Source organism: Fundulus heteroclitus, chromosome 19, assembly GCF_011125445.2.
Source record: "Fundulus heteroclitus isolate FHET01 chromosome 19, MU-UCD_Fhet_4.1, whole genome shotgun sequence".
Classification (NCBI taxonomy): domain Eukaryota; kingdom Metazoa; phylum Chordata; class Actinopteri; order Cyprinodontiformes; family Fundulidae; genus Fundulus; species Fundulus heteroclitus.
In genome coordinates this window covers 33,131,588-33,151,773 of record NC_046379.1, presented here as the reverse complement: position 1 = coordinate 33,151,773, position 20,186 = coordinate 33,131,588, and the positions used below count along the sequence as shown (strand labels likewise).

Sequence of the window (20,186 nt, the reverse complement as noted above, 5' to 3'; positions counted from 1 at the left end):
AGAATTGGTCCAAGGACTGGACCCTGTGGTACTCCACAAGTGACCCTGGAGTTAGAAGAATGTTTATTACTGGAAACATTCAATTTCTGAAGAAATTGAAGAAAAAGAAAATTTGGGGGCCCCCCTTTGCAGCAGTGGGCCCGAGCAGCACCTTAGTTCGCTTTTTCCTGGGACCGGCCCTGGGTGTCTGTCTGCAGCACGCAGACAGATGAGTCAGAGTGTATGTAATTGGATTAGAATGGAATTAATTTGCCTCGAACAGTGCTTGATCTTTTGGGAAACATTAATGGTAGAGACGTAATTGTTTCTGCGTTTATTTCGTAACAGATCGAAGAACAAGACAATCTATGGGTTTTTGCTGGAAATATTTGAATAGAGGCGTAAAAAAATCACGAAAACATTTGTTTCAAAACCTCTCCATAGGAAATGAATAAAAAAATTGTTCACCTTACTAAGATTTTTGCATTCACTGACAATAAAATTGCCAGTTGGAACTTGAACTGTCTGTTATGAGCCACTTGAACTCACTTTCATAAGTTTCTGATGAAAAGTTCATCTTATTCTATAAATTAAGTTGATTTTACTTTGAAGTTGTAGTTGATGCCCAGTCAGAGCGAGGTCAACTTATCTGCGCATGCTCATTTCAAATTTGTCATGGCAACCGGCTGCAACGGGGTTTCCATGGATTTTCCCAGGAGCTCCCTTCGAAAGTTTGCATGCGCCATCTTTTCACTTTGCTGGCGGTAACTTTCCCTGACGACTCGTCGAAGAGGAGACTAATGTTCCTTCTAACGGGTAAGTTAATCATACTTTTCTATATCCCTTTTATATTTGTATTAGATTCCATTGCGGGAGACAAAATCGATAAATCATAACCAGTCGAGGCGTTTATGCCAATACGAATGCCCACACTAGCTAATTGGTTAGCTTATTCTGAACAGCTGAGCTCAATATAATTATTCACATATTAATTGCAAAATGTGTGATGCCGTTATGTTTGTTATATGAATGATGGAGTTGCTTTATGCACGTCTGCTTTGCTCATTGACTTGAAAACGAAACACCGGCGGTGGTTATCAGGGCAGTCAAAAGTAGCCGGTCAACGGCGGCAAATCGCCATCTATAGCAGCTCTTGCCGCCGTGACCAATGCATTTACTTGTTCTTAAATTAATGATATCAAAACATTTTAATATACCTCTTGTGGGGAAAAAACTGTTGTTTGGCAGATTCGTTTACAAAATTACGGGTGTCATGAACAACATTAAATCCAAAGTTTTTATCCGAGGTATGGCTGATTTATTTGTTGTGGTCTCTTGTAATTATATGTGAATTATGTGCGCCGTTTGGGAGTAATTTCGATAAAGCTTTCTGTATAAGCGAAAGAGCCCGAACATTCCTCAATCGGGCTGCTCCGGAATGTGACGTCACAAACATAACTAGTACCGTGCATCCGGCTGCTAACACTACGACTTTCGCTACCGATTTATTAAATTTAATTAATAACTCTTACTCTACGTAAAAAGAATTAATAAAAAAATGTCTGCTACATCTACAAACTCCACCTCAAGCATCGGCGACTCCGATAACGAATATATATATACGAAGAAACGGAGTTTGAACAAGGTGAACCTGAGGAGACTATAGCTAACGCTAGCGCCCATGCTCCATTGTAAGTACCCCTCAAAATCCTCGCTCGTGAAGTGTGAATTGCATAAAACACTTTTGTCACTGCCGGCAATCCAGTCCTTTCGCGTTTCTTTTACAAATGTTTCTTTTACAAATTTATCCCATTTCTTTCGGACCTTTTGATCATTCGGCCAAGTATGTAGCGCTGCTTTCTGGCCTGCACTAGACCGCAGTGAAGTTAGTTTGACATTGGACACTCAAGCTCCGTGGAGTCAGTGGAACACTCTTGAGAAACAAAAATAAAATCAGATTTGTTGACGGTCCCACCGCGTATGGGAGAAGGGAGCAGCTGAAAGACGCTGGCCGAAATCAGAGTCCTTCAACCGGATCAATCGTGAGCTAGATCCCGCGGAGCTTGAATGTCCAATGTCAAGCCAACTTCACCGCGGTCTGCACTTCAGCCAGCAACTACGCACAAAGAAGGCATTTTATTGTGGACTTAGTTCGGCGATTTATTTTAAAACCGTTGCTCAAAGTAGACGTGGATCAGCAGATTTGGTGTGTGAAAGAGTATACTGGAAAACATCCATATATCCTTGTTCGCCGTACCGGTTGTACAATGTAAACAATGTGTGTTTCTATGCAAGTTCGCATTCTCAGTGTTCTTGAACTGACGTCACACATCGGAAATGGCCGATCGTAAACGAAGGGCAGCACTCAAACGCGGAATACCATAATCGGTGTAAAAATACGCAATATTTCATATTTAAAATTGATTTGAACACTTTTGATACATGAATATTCAAAGTTTACCTTGTTCTGGAAGTTATTCAACGGTTTTCAGGATTTTTTATCAGTCTAAGAGTTAGACTCTAACTCATACAGTAATGTATTTATCCAGAAACAGTGTGGGCTTTCTTACAATACTGAATGCTCTAAAATTGTATTTCTGATATTTTTTGATTATGCACATCTGTTAGCTTTTTATTCTGAAAAATCTATATTATTACATATAATATAATATTACAGCAGCAAATTATCAAAGTTTTTCAAGGGATACATTTTGTGTTCGTATCGTGTGTGTCTGTATTTTTATCATAAAAATTCGACTTTGTTCGTGAAGAAATGTTACGATCGTTTTTAGAACAGAACTGTGAATAATATTAAGATGACTAGACCTCACCTAATCTGATCTGTTTTATGTGGTGCTAGTAATTCAAATTCAACTAATTTTATGCAAATGGAGATTACCTTACCTTGTTAAAACATGATGATAACATCATGTGAAAAAATGATGTTTTAATAATAATAATAATAAAAAGGTTGTTTTTGGAGAATTGATTATTCACTTCTTTTTTTGCCTTTTATTCAATTTGAAACATGTACTCTGACTCTATTGTTTAAATAATCACCTGTCTTGAAGGCTTCGACAATACATGGAGACTCTATTTTTCAAAATTCTCCCCACTCGGGCACCTACCTGGTAGTGTGTGGCCTGCTACTGTAAAAAAGTTTGACTTCCCTGGGTTATAGTTTGCGTTGTTCCTCGCGACCATGCGCTGCAACCAGGGTAGTTTAAGCTAGCTCTAACGTGCTATAACTGTGATGCATAACTACGTTTGATACAGTAATTAACTAGATATAGCTTCTAGCATGCGATCTTTGTGTGTTTAGCTCTGAAACTCAAAAGAATTAATGTTAGCGGTTGCGAAGTATGTCCCCATGGTAATTTTCTTCTCTTATTTTTGTCCTAGGTTTTCTATGAAGTGTTGCTTCTGCAGCTTTGCTAGCACCAGTCAAGAGCGTCTGCTCAGGCACCATCGACTCAGGCACATAAGAGGAGCTTACTGGCCGTGTGTTTACAGTGACTGTGTATGTACTTTTAAAACACCTGGCGCCTTAAAGTCACATTTGACGAGATCACATTGTAGGACAACCAAAATACAAGAGAAATTCACCTTTTTTTGTAATCTATGTGAATTCCGGGAAATCTGCACACAGCAGTCTTTCTTCACTCACCTTGCACGCCATTTGAAAAGACACGAAACTGTGTGTTGCCCCTTCTTGAGATGTAATTTTAAAACAAACAATCTAAAGACTTTTAGTTCACACAAAAGTAGGAAACACAAGCATGGTGAAATCAGAACCTGTTTAAGAGCAGACTTAGAAAATGAGCCTGTGTCCACTGTAACAGATGCCTCTGACCAACCATTAGATATCTGTAGTGAGGAAGATACACTTCCAAGTAGTTCTGGAAATGCAGGTGTCCAAGAAAAGGAGGAGTATGTAGATGCTGAGACTCTAGAACACAGGGCTGCTGGATCTTTTCTATGTATGCAAACTGAATTACATGTTAGTAGACGTGCTTTACAGAAAATAGTTGAGGGGTTTAATGACATTTTACATCTTTCAAAATCCCACTCTCAACAAGGTATCAAAGCAGTGCTTGCTGAACATGGAGTTGAATTAGATGATAGTGTTCTCAATAAGATTAATGATGCTGTCTTGGAAACAAATCCATTAATTGTGAGCACTGAAGGAAAGGGTGCATTGGCCACTGATCACAGGAGGAATGTTTTTTTTAAAGAGAAGTTCCCTGTAATTCAGCTTACTGAGTATACATATAAAGGAACCCATAAACAAACATTTGTTTATGTTTCAATCATCCAGGTTCTTGAAACGTTGTTGAGACAGCCAGATTGTGTGGAGAAGTTGGTGTTTAGTCAGGGGGACAACCCAGGTCAATTTTGCTCTTTTCGAGACGGACAGTATTACAAAGACAATGATCTTCTGGGTGTGCAAGATGCAAGTATCTCTATAGGACTTTACATTGATGACTTGGAACTGTGTAATCCTTTGGGATCTTCAAGAAAAATCCATAAAATTACAGCTGTTTATTGGATTTTGTTAAATTTACCAAGCAAGTTTCGCTCTACTCTCCCCCTAATTCAACTGGCTTGTCTTGGAAAAACTGTCGATGTCAGACAATTTGGGTATGATGCCTTTCTTTATCCTTTGATTAAGGATCTTGGATTTCTTGAAAAGTCAGGAGTGTACATTGAGGCCCTAGATACATTTTTAAAGGGAACCGTGTTCTGTGTCTGTGCTGATAACCTTGGTGCACATAGCTTAGCAGGTTTTCAGGAAGCTTTCAATGTCGAAAATTTTTGCAGATTTTGTTGCATCAGTCGAAACCAAATTGGAAATTGTGAGCCAAGGAACTTTCCACTAAGAACTGTGACACAGCATAATTCTTTTGTAGAACAACTCAAGTTGAGTGATAAGCCTAAGCCATGTGTGAATGGAGTTAAATCATCCTGTGCTTTAAGTAAGTTGTCTTTCTTCCACCCAGTTACTGGATTTCCCCCTGATCTTTTGCATGATCTATTTGAAGGTGTTGTCGCAGTGGAGTTATGTTTGTGTTTAAAAGACTTGATTAGAAAAGGTTTCATTACATTTGATGGACTGAATAACCGCATAAAACAGTTTCCATACAAATTCTCTGATTTGGTCAACAAGCCACAGCCAATTACAAAAAAGAGCCTGGCATCTGGAAAGGTAAACGGTTACGGACATGAAAACTGGGCACTTTTACGTTTGCTGCCTCTTTTGATCGGGAACTATATACCTGAGCAAGAGCCGTCATGGGAAATTTTAATGGACCTTAAAGAGATTGTGGAGATTTCAGTGTCTACTACGTTATCAGAGGGAACATTATGTTACTTGGGGAATAAATTGTCTGACCATCGACAGTTACTCACTGGCACCTTTCCTGAATTTAAGTTGAAACCAAAGCATCACTTCATTGATCATTATGTGCATCTCACACGGTGCTTTGGGCCATTAGTGGATCTGTGGACATTTAGGTTTGAATCTAAGCATAGTTTTTTCAAACAGGCAATCAATGATGCTCACTGTTTTAAGAATGTACTACTCACCCTTTCCACTAAGCATCAACAGCTCATGGCATATCTTCTTGACACACAGCAGTTGTTCAAGCCAAAATTGCATGTTGGTAGTGTAGATAGAGTGAAAATATCATCTTTAGATGAAAAGCTCAGGACAATACTAGAAAAGAAGTACCCAAACGAAGATGATGTGTCTCTTGCCAAAGAAGTACATTTGTATGGGACCCAGTATGTGAGGGAATGCAGTGGACTGCCAGAATTCTTTAGAATACTACACATATTGGTGGACAAGTGGTGGAAAGTGTATTTTGTCACCGCAAGGTTATCATCTTGGTACATGGAACATTATCGGTCTTACCAACTCATTGATAACTGTTACTCAGATTTTGAGATTCTGGATCCAGAGACTTTGAACGATTACCGCCCATTGGCTGCATACCAAGTTGCTAGAACTTTGATGGTGACCCCAAGGACTTGGCTACTGCAGTAACTTGAAATGGTAAGCACCTTTGTTTGTATGTTTTCATAATTTTATCATGTGTTGATGACTTTTTAAGTGTTCAAGTCATGGCGAAAAGTATTGGCACCCCTCCAGATCTGTTGGTTTTCGAGTAAAACTTTTGAAGGTGTTTTTTATGGAATAACCAAACCAGGATATTTTCAATAGCTCAACAGAACTGAAATAACAATTGGTTGCCTCAAATTCAACACAAAATATCACCAAAATGCTGTGGGAAGTGAATGCAGCAAAAGTATTGGCACTCTCAATTGTGTCTTTGCAGTGTCTTTTGCCGTGATAAAAGCAGACTTTTAAAGTCTGCTTTTATCATTGTTAAAATCTACCGCTAAGGTTATGTGTTGTCAGACGTCAGCTGTGGTAGCATTCCTGAGAAGTATAAGCTCATTTCTAAAGGATAATAACCACGATTCTACTTGAATAAAACCTCATACTGTGTATATAAACCAACATAGATGTATAGTGAGTAAACCGGAGATTTTTGTCAAATATAAAATATGGGTTATATTTCTCAGGGGTGCTACCACAGCTGATGTCTGACTACCCATAATCTTAGCACTGGATTTTAACAATGAAAAGTCTAAAAAAGACACTTGTTGTGAAACATGCCAATACTTTTGAGTGTGCAGTATTCACTTAACGCAGTATTTTGGTGATATTTTGTGACCATTTGGGGAAACCAATTGTTTCAGTTGAATTGAGCTTTTTTTTTTTTTTTTTTTAAATCAAAAAACCTTCAAAAGTGCGCAAATTGAGCTTAAAAACCAACACTTCCAATACTTTTGGCCATGATTGTATATGGTTTAATTTTAAAGAGTCGTGCAAATATCTGTTCTTCTTTTGTCCTCACAGGCTTTGTTGCTTCTGGTCCACATAAATCCCAAACTCGTCCGTAAGATTCGGCTAACCAAAGCTCCTGAAACTATAGAGGAACTGTACAATGAACTGCGTCAAAAACTTGAACTTGTGGGTGAATTCTGTATACAGTATGAAGACTCTGACTTTGGCCAGGCAGTTTGCAACCTGATTGACATAGCAGAGTTACCTTCAGAAAAGGCTGTCTTGCATATTCTGTGGAGCAATGAGAACCTGCCATCACCACCACCTCCAACACCAACTCGGTTGTCCTCCATCTCTTCCCTTGACACAGCCAGCATTGGATCTCCAGACTCAATCCACAGCTTATCTTCAGTTGTGCAGACATATAGGAGGAATGTTTCACAGTGGCCCACTCCTTTCCCGATACCAGAATTCTCATATGATGTTGAACTGATACTCCGCAAGGGGAATGAAACGTTTGAAATATCAGGGAAGAGTTTACATGTAACCAGAGATGTGAAAACAGAGATTCTGGACAAGTTGGCACAAGAAATATTTACTGTGAAAGCCTACCCTGACAAGCACGAGTTTGAGTCTGTTGCTGCTGAACTTGTCAACAAACATCCCTGCCTCAAAGAGCCTGGTGGTGGTACTGGATATGCGGGATGGACAATCAGCATAAAGTACAAGATGGGGAACTACAGAACAAAACTACGTCAAGCTGGATGTAATGAGGTTGGTGTCAACAGGAGAACAAGAAGGGAGGTGGTGGATGATCATGGTGTCAACAGGCGAAGAAGAGATGACGATGGGGATGATGATCTGGAGATAAGGTTTTCCTTGAAAAAACCAAAGCGAGGTGAGGTCAACCATGTCCCAGATCATCCTGAAAGCTACACTGAGGATGACTTGGAAGACCTGAGGTCTTCCCTGGTTGAAGCCATGAAGAAGAAAAACAAGGACATGGAGTTCATCAGCCAGAAGATGGACGTCACATTCTCCTTTAGGAGAATGGAGATTGTAGAGATGGAACCCATGGTCTCAGAAGTGCTGGAGAGGTGGCCCGGTCTATTTCTTAAAGAACAGGTAAGGCATCTTTTTTTCTTGAATTTGGTGCATTTGTTTACATTTGTGTTATGGCTTTTCCGTTATAGTATCATGGCTGAGAGTTTGTAGTCTTAATTAGAATAATGAACTCACATAATCAGCTTGTTGTATTTGTATTGCATTTGTTTCATTCAGATTTGTCAAGAGTTCACTCGTGTGACCACCAAGGACCTGATGGGAACATTTAAAACGGCCCTTGAGATGTTCACCCCTCGTCTGCTGAAATTGTATCGTGCCAGGAAGGGTGCCTTTCGAGAGATGGAAACCCTTTTGGAAATGCTTGACAAACAGGTTGGTATATTGACTACAAGGCCTTTTGTTCAGTTTGTCCACTAATGTTTAAACCATTAATCAAGAAGAATTATTTTGCATCAGCTACATTGGTGAGAGAGTTCCATGTTGATTCACTATTTGATACATTAATATACGTTCACTGTGTTGCCTTTTGATGAATTATTGTGTTTGACACAGAAATTTTGAGTTTTGGTCCAGCCTTGAGCTATTTGGCTGATTTAGCCATGAAGCCATCTCATGCTTCAGGATGGCTAGCTACGGGCATTCACAAACCTGTCCTGAAATCAACCCAAACATTGGTTTGATTTAAAGATGTGCAACTCACTGAGCGGTTAGTGGTGTTCGTTGAGGGTTCGTCAAACACTCTATTTCATCCAAGACAACCCAGAAATTGGGCTCAAAATGCAAAATAGTGAACTTATCCTTAAAAGATAAAAAGAAACACTAACAAACCAACAAATCCTGCAAATATTTTATCTGCCTACATGTGCAATTGTAGATATGGGAATACGAATGGAAAACGTACAAGCACAAGTGAACATGCACAAGTGTATTTCACAGAGCTAAACAAAAGTATCTATTTATCTTCCAAAACAGACATCTGACATCACAAGTCATCGCAGACAGACAGCTGTGGAAGGTCTTCCAATATTTCTGCGGGACAATACTGAGAAGCTTTTCTCTAGATGCCTGGTAAGTGCAGCTTGGAAGACCTTCAGTTTTTAGGAATGTGTTATATAGCAAAGAGGCCATACACAAATAGACATCACACTTTATTGACTACTTTTCTACAGGACATTATTTTAGTGGTGTTTTTGTTTTGTCAGGCAACTGATGCAGATGACGAGCAGACAAAAGGCATCAAGATCGGTGTCCTCACAGTGCTTGATGATGATGACGCAGTCATTAATATTGCCGTCGTGTTGGAGGAAACCATTGTCCTCAACGACATCCCAGACACCCCGACTGCGCTTGCGTTTCTTTTTGGCCTGCTTTATGCCCTCAACATGGAGTTCCCAAAAGACAGCAGGTATACCTTTGAAACTATCCAGCACATTTTCATGGAAATGTCCACCAATTACTCACAGCGTGTCCGGAGCTTCAAGACCAAGCTGTTAAACCAGTGATTCATTTGCCATGGGGAAGATTTCTCTTATGTCTTCATTTATTATGTTTGGATATTTTGCAAGTTTTCACATAGACCACCTTATAATTTGTATGTTCTTTTGATTTCCCCAACTTATTGACATGTGCCTTATTTGTTTTGGACACAAGCTTTATTTAGACTAAAAACAAATCTTTTGTTTGCTACTACTGATCAATACTGAAGTCAAGAGACTTCAGTATTGATCAGTAGTAGCAAACTGTTCACCATTACTGTTATAGCAGCATGTTTGCATTTTTGGCTATATTTAAAGTGAGGTTCAGATAATTTGCCATTTTCAGCTGTAGATTTACACACTTGTGAATACTTAGGCACTGGTTAATGTTCAGAACATTATAGCCAGTATCGAAAATTTCATTTATACGAGCCATTACTTGGATATTGTTCACTGCTCTGTGATGTGTAATGCCTGCTAAGAATGAGCCATCCTCTGGCAGCTTTAAAATGTGAGTAAATGTGTCTGTGATTAAAAAAAACACCTTAGTGATAAGCTGATTTAACTTTTTCTGTATATACATATAACATACTTTCCTTGTTTTGCAACTGCACTCCATATATAGATTATTTTCATACATTTAATAAAGTGTTTTTGATAAAACAAAAAAAAGGCACTGGTTACCTGTCATAACTGTCAAGAGACTTCAGTATTGATCAGTAGTAGCAAACTCTTCACCATTACTGTTATAGCAGCATGTTTGCATTTTTTGGCTATGTTTAAAGTGATGTTGAGATATTTTCCCATTTTCAGCTGTAGATTTACAGACTGGTGAACACATAGGCACTGGTTACCTGTCATCTCTGGCAATATTGCATTATTTGTAAGGTCTTAACAGGAGTTGGAAAGTAAAAAAAATATATACTGAAACCTGATTTGCTTTAAGCATAAGATTACTTGTTTACATTGCTTGTTTACATTGTGGAATTGTAAACCTGTTTGTGCCAAAGTGGTTCAAATAAACATGCAAAATTTAACTGGTTTCCTGTCAGTGGATGATTTAATGGGGGGGGGGGGGGGGGGGGGGGTAAATTTAAACTCAAAAATGTAAGTTATTACAGGGGATGGTAATCTGCATTTCAAATAATTTTTTACAGATAATCTGAACTTAAAATAATAAGTTTTTACAGACTTGAAAGTTCCAGTAACTTGAATTAAAAAAAACTTAGTTGGCAGAACTTGAAAAACTTAGCTGATACAACTTAATAAGTGTAGTGCTACCAAACTTAAAAGATTAAGTTGATACCTTCAACTCAAAAATTCTGTGCAGTCGGTTGCCTTAAAATTTTGAGTTGAACTAACTTTTTCTTTTTTACAGTGTAGGGAGGGTTTGGGTTGTTGCCGGTCTGAGGTGATTTGCGAAAAATCTATAAATCCTATACCAATAAGGGTTACAAATTCCGAATCCAGACAAAAAGACCTACGTTTTGATGTATAATGTGTGTACGTAGAGTGAAAATTGATTAAGTAGGCTGAAGTTGTTCAGTGTTTCTTGGTTAATTTTGTCTTTGGGGTTGTTGCCGGTCTGAGGTGATTTGCGAAAAATCTATAAGTCTTACACCAATGAGGGTTACAATTCCTGAATCCAGACAAAAAGACCTACGTTTTGATGTATAATTTGTGTACGTAGAGTGCAAATTGAGTGAGTAGGCTGAAGTTGTTTGGTGTTTTTTGGATAATTTTGTCACCTTGGTAACTTGAAATGGCGTGATGAGAAAAATCTATAAATCCTACACCAATGAGGGTCACATTTCCTGAATCCAGACAAAAATACCTACGTTTTGATGTATAACCTGTGTACATAGAGTGAAAATTGAGCTAATAGGCTAAAGTTGTTTGGTGTTTTTTGAATAATTTTGTCACCATGGTAACTTGAAATGGCGTGATGAGAAAACAATAAAAGATATCCACATACAGTTTTCACTTCTGAATAGTTCAAAGATATATCTACAAACTGGAAGTTAAACAGTGTTCGTAGGTGAAAGCATGACGACACAGTAGAGGTGGATACTATTAGACCTCCGCCATGCATTTTCAATGCATAGGCGGGCACCTAATTAACATGAACAAACTGGAATCTGTCCGATAGATAAGATTTAAAACAGCCTAATGCTTTCCCCTTAATCCCTACAGTATGCTCAAGTCTTTGTAAGAGAATATTGTGATCAACTGTGTGAAATGCAGCACTGAGATCTAACAGGACAAGTACAGACACAAGTCTATTATCTGAGGCCATGAGAATATCATTAGTGACCTTCACCAGAGCTGTTTCAGTGCTATGATGAGCTCTGAAGCCTGACTGAAACTCCTCAAGTAGGTCATTACTTTGTAAATGTTCACAAAGTTGATTACCAACTACTTTCTCAAGAATTTTAGATAAGAAAAGAAGATTAGATATAGGTCTGTAATTTACTAACTCATCTTGATCAACAGATGGTTTCTTAAGTAAAGGTTTAATAACAGCTACTTTAAAAGCCTGTTGTACTTTTCCATTTACCAAGGATAGATTAATCATGTCTAAAATAGTGCCACTGATCAGAGGGAATATCTCCTTAAACAACTTGGTTGGGATCAGGTCTAACATACAGGTAGAAGGTTTAGATGAAGCTAAAAGTTTAGATAGCTCAGAAAGCTCTACTGCTTCTAAACAGTTCAGACACTGTGCAGGTTCTAAAGATTCCTCCAACACTGCCTCACTTACTGAGGATGAGGTAATCATGTCTGGGAGGATACAAATTATTTTATTTTTAATCAATTTTATTTACGAAGAATCCCATAAAATCATTACTGCTAAGAGCTAAGGGAATAGATGGATCAACGGAGCTGTGACTCTGAGTAAGTTTGGCAACTGTACTGAAGAGAAATGTAGGATTATTTTTATTCTCCTCAATTAATTATGAAAGATATGCTGCTCTAACTCTGCAAAGGGTATTGTTATACAACAATAGACTGTCCCTCCAGATTCGGTAGGATTCCTCTTGGTGTGTAGAGTGCCATTTTCACTTCAATTTCCTAACATTGTGCTTCAAGGAACGCAGCTCTGAATTAAACCAGGGAGCCAGCTTCCTCTGAATAATCACCTTCTTTATAAAGGGAGCTACATTTTCTAATGCAGAATGCAATGACAAAGTCACACCGTTAACAAAGACATCTATTTGTGAATGAGAGGAAACAACATTGCTGCTATCTGCAGGGTATTTCTGCAATACTGACGATATTAAAAGGGGGACAGACTCTTTAAAGTCTAACTCTTGGACTGAATGTATTTTAACGCAGATGCAAATTAGTCACCAGAGTAAAGAAATGTATATTATATGTGAATTATGTGCGCCGTTTGGAAGTAATTTCGATAAAACTTGCTTTATAAGCGCAATCGCCCGAACATGCCTCAATCGGGCTGCTCCGGAATGTGAATGTGATCGGGTAGTGACAGTCCTCTCCCCTCTCACAACGGATCAAACCCGAGGGAAAAAAAACCTGCTGAATCCACATATAATTACAGCTAACACAGAATTCTAGAAAATAGATTATGCGGTGCAGAACACCATTTTGAGCAGAGATTGGTTCTGAAGAGTAGTCTTTACACACTGATGACGTTCCAGAAACCCAACCCATAAACCATACTTTAATGGTTATTAATTTGTTGTCTTTGTATTTAACAAACTAAGGCTGAATCACATAGCCAAACGAAGTACCTTGGAGTTACAGTGTCGGCACATACAAGCTGTGCTAAACAGTATTAAGCTCCTGCCCCAGTTGCAAGCAAAGTGTGAGACTCTGGTGTAATGCCAGTTCAGCTGAAGGCGGTCTCTGCTAGGATCGGTTTGATAAATGCTAGGTCACTGGCAAATAAAACATTCATCATTAAGGATTTTTTTCACCTCTCAATTATTAGATTTTTTTAGTCTATCGGCCACCAAAGTACAATAAGAACTTCATAAATTACTTTTCTGATTTTTTTAGCGGATATCATGCCAAAATATGATCGAGTTCTTATTGTTGGTGATTTTAATATTTATGCATGTTGTCCTACTTTACCTATGGCTCAGTCATTTCTCAATATTAATGACTCTTTTAACTTTGTGTAATCTGTGACAGGTCCTACCCATGAGCATGGACACACTCTTGATCTGATTTTATTTTATGGTCTACTGGTTTTTAACTTAGTGATTAGTGACCCATTATTTTCAGACCACGTGACTGTTCTTTTTTATATAAATCTGTCCTGTACCACAGCAAAACCTCAGATTGACTCTGTCATGTTCTTAACCCTTCTACTTCTGGTAGGTTTTCATCTGCATTTAATCAGAGCTGTACCATCCCAGAGCCTGTCGGAAATAAAACCGAGGCTCTAAGTAACTGGTTTTATTCTGCCAGCAAAGGGGCTCTAGACTCGTTGGCAGCATTAAAAATTAGTCATCCTAATACCAAGCCTGAACCCTGTCTAAATATTGACACTTGCCAGGACAGACTCTTGCAAAGCTGAGCGCAAATGGAAAACGGACAAATTAAAGGTGTAGCTCCAAATTTTGAAGGATTGCTGGTGCCGTTACTAGAAGACTACGAAAGACACCAAAAGAAAACACCTGTCAAATTAAATTGTATCGAACAGTCACAATCCTTCTGTTTTATTTAAAACCATTGACCTTGTTCTGAATGCTCCATGTAAAGGCTGTTTAGAGACCTCATCTGCTGTATGTGAAAGCTTTATAAACTTTTTGTTGAGAAAGTCATTAAATTGTATCGAACAGTCACAATCCTTCTGTTTTATTTAAAACCATTGACCTTGTTCTGAATGAGATAAAGTGGACCAAATGATACAGTTTTGCGGGGCGGTCAGAAGCAACAGGAAAAAAGGGTTTCTGTGTGTCTTTCTCTCAAGTCCAGTGAACTCGAGGGAACAGTTAATTTTCGCTCGAGCCCAGCGCCGCCCCACCCCCACCCACGGCATATTAACCAGCCTACTTCGGATGTGTAGTAAGATCACACCTCATTTAGAATGCGCACAGATGATTGAGTGCTTCATAATGGCATTTCCCTGCAGTCATTTTTACAATAGGGTGGCTTAAATGACTGTATTGTAGTTATAATAATAATAATGATGATGAATTCATTAATTTCTTTGTAAATCTTTAGAATACAAAACATGTAGCTCAATGTTCTTTAGTACTGTTAGACTCAACATTGTTTTAGGTATATAGATTACAAGACTGTCATTAAAATTAAACAAAACTTATTTAAGATTTCTGCTCATTGCATTCTCTAAATATTTACTCGTTTGCTTTTCTTTTTCAGGTTGGATGTGGAAATGCAAAGAATGCAGTAAGCATTTTTCAATAAGATCTGAGATACTGAAACACTTGAGACGTGACCATCGCTTTGACGGTAGGCGGCGTCTCTATCCATGCATCCACGCACAATGTCCCTGTTCGTCTAAGACATGGAACGGTCTTCAGAAACATCTCTCTAGAAATCATCCTTCTCTGGAGTCCCAACAAAGACACTCTTCTTTCAAGTGCTACATTTGTGGAAACGATCAGCTTTCTACTGAGCACGTTTTCATCCAACATATCTATGAACATCTGAGAAAATATGAAGTAGTCCCATGTATGTTTAATGGTTGCTCATACAAAACCAACATATACAGCAGTTTCCGGAGCCATAAATGGAGAAAACACCAGTCGTGCTCCATCAATGACTTTAAAAGTGGAATAGTTGTCACATCACTCATTTCCAATCCACCTGACTCTGACTCAGACTTGAATGAAGAAATAGAGCCAACCACTGAAGAGTCAAGAGATTTGGAAAAGGAAGTTGAACTGAGATTAGCTTCACTTTTACTTAAATTAGAGCATACATATTTAGTCTCAAGTGCGGCTGTAAATGAATTGCTTGAGGACCTAGAACATCTCATTGGAACTGTCTCTGTGCCGGGTAGTGTAGCAGCAATTAACCAACATTTAGAAGATAATTGTCATGTGGAAGCATCTGTTCAACAATTGGCCACTGTTCTTTGTTCTTCACACCCAATTCATAAAGCAATAGGGAAACAAGGGCCATTGTCTACCAGTTGGAAGCGCAAGACATATTATAAAAGAGAATTCAGCGTAGTGTCTCCCTTGGAATACATTCTTGATAAAAGAAACAAAAAATCATTACAGTATGTATCTGTGCTGAAAACATTGCAGCAGGTTCTAAATTCAGATGCAATTTTGGCAAAAACTGTGCATTTGAGAGAGAGATATCAGTCACCAGAGAGTGATAAAACGGTATATAGTTGTCCTTTTGATGGTGAATTTTTCAGAAAAAACACACTTCTGTCTGCAGACTGTGCTATTTCACTAAATCTTTATGGAGATGAGTATGAAATCTGCAACCTGATTGGGACATCACGAAGAAAACATAAAATCTGTGCCTTCTATTGGACTTTAGGCAATCTGATCCCTGGTTGTCAGTCTTCGCTGTCATCAATTTACTTGGCTCTTCTAGTCAAAAGTGATGATTTGAAAGTGTATGGCTATGAGACAGTACTCGAGCCACTCATATGTGATTTAATTTCATTAGAAGAGCATGGTGTGTTTTTGCAGAAGTTAGGGAAATGTGTTAGGGGAACGATCCAGTGTGTGATAGCTGATAACCTTGGAGCACATGGTATCACAGGGTTTGTTGAGAGCTTTTCAAGTGGTCACATTTGTCGATTTTGGACAGCATCTAGGTCAGAAATTCAAACAAAAAGTGTAGATAGTGGAGCATTTACATTAAGAACAGAACAGATTCACTCAGAACACATCAAAATCCTTGAACAAGATTCTCTAAGTAACTTCTGTGGTGTCAAGAAGAGATGTGTCCTCTCTGAGAAACTTAGTCATTTCAAAGTTACCACAGGTTTCCCCCCAGATCTTGTCCATGATTTATTTGAAGGAATCGTACCTGCAGAGATTGCACTTTGTCTCTCTGTTTTCACATCCAAGAAGTACTTTACGCTTGCATATTTAAACGAGTCTATACTAGCTTTCCCCTTTAAGTGGACAGACAAAGTTAATTGTCCGCATCCAGTGCCATTGAACTTTGCATCTCGAAAGACAATAGGAGGCAATTCTCACGAAAACTGGAGTCTCCTAAGGTTTTTTCCCTTCCTTGTCGGCCAAAAGGTACCTGTGGATGAACCAGCTTGGAAAATACTGACTGACTTAAAAGATCTAGTGGATCTTATTGTCTCACCTGTCCATACAGAGGAATCAATTGGGTATTTGAATTTCAAGATATCAGAGCACAGAGTGCGACTTAGAGAGGTTTTCCCAGACTATAATCTGCTGCCTAAACATCACCTTTTGGAACATTATCCCCATCTTATTCGTAAGTTTGGACCACTAGTCTGTCTTTGGACTTTAAGATACGAAGCCAAGCACAGTTTTTTTAAAAGAGTTGTTTGTTATACAAGATGTTTCAAGAATGTTTTGTTGTCTTTGGCGGAGCGACACCAATTTTACATGGCACAGCAGATATTTATGTACACTCAAAAACCTCTTCTGGAAGTTTCAACTGTCTCAACTCTTTCTGTTGATGTGTTAAAAGAAGATATTGCACAAGCTATACGGCTCAAACACCCAACAATGGATTATGTGTGCCTGGCAAAAAATGTTACTTTCAATGGATTCAACTACAGAAATGGAATGATACTTGCACATGGGTCTTTGGAGGGGATTCCAGAATTCACTGAGATCATCCACATGTTTATTCTGAAGGAGAGACTTTTTTTCATTGTTAAGAAGCTGAGAGTGTGGTACTGGGAACACTTCAGTGCCTTCGAACTTGAAGTAAGCCATTCCAAAGACATAATACTTGTGGCATCAGATGAGCTGACTGATTCATATCCCCTGGTAGCTTACACTGTGGGAGGAGTCCGTTTCATCACCCTGAAGAGATATATTCAAGTTTAAGGTCTGAATTTTTTTCCCTTTTTTTTAAAAAATTATTTAAGGTCTGCATATTCATCAAATCATTCTATTTGCATATAATTCATTCTACTAATCACGTTTTAAAATCTACACTAAACTGACACTGTACTAACTTAAAGGAAAGGTGATTCTACACAGGGCTACTTTTTGAGCAATGTGTCTGGGCAACAAAACTATAAAATGTTGTTTGGACAGTTTATCACTAAATCACTTAAATGAGTAGAACTTGGATCAGCAGCAGACAACTTATTTTTATCATTCCATCGAAAACTTTGGAGCTAACCATGTTGTTGCCAAGCAACATTGCTCAAAAAATTGCCCCGTGTATCAATGCCTGTAGGTTATACATGGTGGGCAGAGTAGGTATTGCAACTATACAGCCTGTTGCAACTGTGCTTAAATGGGATATTTTCCAGAATGTTTAATTTTTATTAACCTTGTATTTATTAGTTGACAAAAATGTCTACTGGAAATTCAAAATGAATACTTAATGTCATGGTGCTGGTAAAGATTTGTGAAAAAGGTAACATTTGTGAATGGGCAGCATACATTAAGGAAACTAACTTCTAAAAGAATAACATGATCTACCTCAAATGGGATAAACTGTGTGACTGGACTAACCTAGAGGGGTGACATGCTGTGACAATGGACTAACAGACGGGGACACTGATGGAATAAAAGGGGCACGGACACAATGTTAGACTGACTTAAAAGGGCACTGATAGACCTTATTACAACTCTAAGCTGTCATTTCATCTGTACACACGGTGGTTGTGAATGTGAATTAGTAATTTTTATCTTTCTCTGTCTCCTTTTATTCTCCTCCAACCCAGGTTTTGACTCCAGCTTCCTGAACTTCACTGACCGTCAGGGCATCTACATAAACACATCTTGAGATCCAACTTAACAGTATGGCCACTCCCATCCGACTCCTCATCTTGTTGAGTGACGAAAGCGCAGAGAGGATGGAATTATCAAGGATGCCGGACACAGTTGAGGAGCTCATTGAACAGGTCAAAAACGAATGCAAACTTTGTGGAGACATCAGGCTGCAATACAAGGATGATGACTTTGGTGGAATCTTTGTTAACTTGAGCTCAACCTCTATGATCAAAGATCTCACTACAATCAAGATCATACAAGCTGCTCCTGATATTGTTCTGAGTTTCATTGAAAGTGTCCCATCTGATTTGAGTGACTTAGACACAAGCCTTGTCTCACAAAACACTAATACAGATGACACAATCATACTCAGCCGCAGCTCCTCTGACAGTGAGGGACTAAGAAAAGAGCCATGGCCAAAGGAGTTCATTATCCCGCCCTTCTCCCTTGAAACAGAAGGTCAACTTCAGAGGGGGAATTCAGAATATGCACATAACCAAACCAGACTGACTCCTTCATCAAAAATGTTGTCCGACATACTGGAAAGATTGGCAGAGAAGATTTTTTCCTACAAGGCGTACCCCACTGATGCAGACCTGAGTGATGTTGCAGAGGCTCTGACGAGGAAACATCCCTGCCTGAGACAACCAGACTCCTTCAATGAGAGTTATGGATGGAAACTGAAGCTGAAGAGCAAGATGTGCAACTACCGCACTCAGCTGAGGTCACATGGACTTTCGTCTGAGCTGATGGTGAACACACTAAAATCCAAATCACGAGAAGATGCTGCTCCCTTTCCAGCAAAGAATGTGAAAAAGGCAAGAAGAGGTGAGACCAATTACTATCCTCAGCCCAGTGGAGACAGTCCAGAAAACCTTGAGCAAGAAAGAGTGTCTCTTCTGACCGAAATAAAGATAAGAAACAATGAGAGAACCGTACGGGAGAAGATGGCCAGGACTTTTCAGTTCAGGAGGCAAGAGATTGTGGATCAGAAGCCAACCATCGATAACCTCATGGAAAGATGGCCAGCTTTATTTCAGATGGAAGAGGTACACTTTTTACAACCATTTGTATACTTAAGCCCATAGATGAGAAAATGTGTCTGTTTTTTTTATTTTAGTTCACATTATTCTTTAGTTTTAAGTGCACTGTTTTCTTGTGTACAGGTTGATGCAGAGTTTCTGCGGGTTACTGCAGTTCCCCTCCTGACCAGATTTATGGCGCACCTGGACAAGCACTCCCCACAGCTGCTGAAGATCTTCAGAAAGAAAGGAGGGACCACTAAAGCAAAGACTGCCACGATCCTGGAGTTTCTTGACCAGGTATGATATGTAGTATATAAATAACCATTAAGGGCAGCCTTCAATCCTTCGACATGAAGAGAATGTGCAATTGATGTACATGGCATTGTTATTGTGTGCCAAGTTGTTTTGCACCATATTCGCTATCAACCTTTAAAAAAAGAAAAATGTGCCCCTATGAGTACATTAATGTATAGTAACTCATAGAAAATATTTTGTGCACCTGCCACTTCACCAACGTTACTTTGAGACTATAGGAACCCAAACAGGAGCCATCCAGTCTGGCCTCTGGCAGATGTACTAGAATGGCTTTACATTTTCACTGCTTTCAATTAGTCTGCCATGGATTCAATATTGACCAGGCACACAGTGTAAAAGCACTCTTTATGGTAGAGCTGGGAATTGAGTTGCTAGTGTAGTCTATACATCGCATAATACCATTTTGTTTGTCCCTAAAGGGTGCTGATGCAGATATCAGAAGGGAGTGTATCCTCAAAGCCCTCATCATCTACCTGGGAGAACGTGTTGAGGACCTAATAAAGGAATACATGGTATGTCCAGATAAATTCTGTCACAAAGATAATTCAACTTTATTAATCGCGGGAGTCCACCT

The 20,186-nt window shown here is 38.9% G+C and overlaps 2 protein-coding genes across 6 annotated transcripts in view; both read left to right on the top strand.

Annotated features, from left to right (window-relative positions):
* Positions 1-20,186, top strand: part of LOC118566987 — a 35,928-nt gene that overhangs the window by 14,029 nt on the left and 1,713 nt on the right. For 2 of the 4 annotated variants that reach the window (XR_004933422.1, XM_036150893.1), the window contains 4 exons: positions 14,728-17,373; positions 18,224-19,321; positions 19,439-19,594; positions 20,032-20,124. Coding sequence is in view for 2 of the 4 variants with exons in the window: in XM_036150893.1 (XP_036006786.1) it covers positions 18,302-19,321; positions 19,439-19,594; positions 20,032-20,124 (1,269 nt within the window). In the remaining 2 variants the exon portion in view is untranslated. Of the gene's footprint in view, positions 1-12,769; positions 14,410-14,727; positions 17,374-18,223; positions 19,322-19,438; positions 19,595-20,031; positions 20,125-20,186 lie in introns of those variants that run through there. The other 2 variants (XR_004933421.1, XM_036150894.1) reach the window with 2 other exon arrangements.
* On the top strand, positions 471-9,980 carry LOC105920388. Of its 2 annotated transcripts, XM_036150896.1 has the most exons (7): positions 471-795; positions 3,382-3,499; positions 5,919-6,034; positions 6,905-7,957; positions 8,114-8,269; positions 8,870-8,965; positions 9,100-9,980. In XM_036150896.1, the coding sequence occupies exons 3-7, from the start codon at positions 6,032-6,034 to the stop codon at positions 9,397-9,399; spliced, it is 1,608 nt and encodes a 535-aa protein (XP_036006789.1). In that variant the 5' UTR covers positions 471-795; positions 3,382-3,499; positions 5,919-6,031; the 3' UTR covers positions 9,400-9,980. The 2 variants fall into 2 exon arrangements, with proteins under 2 accessions (XP_036006789.1, XP_036006788.1); XM_036150895.1 differs by lacking the exon at positions 471-795 and having other exon boundaries at positions 3,100-3,499.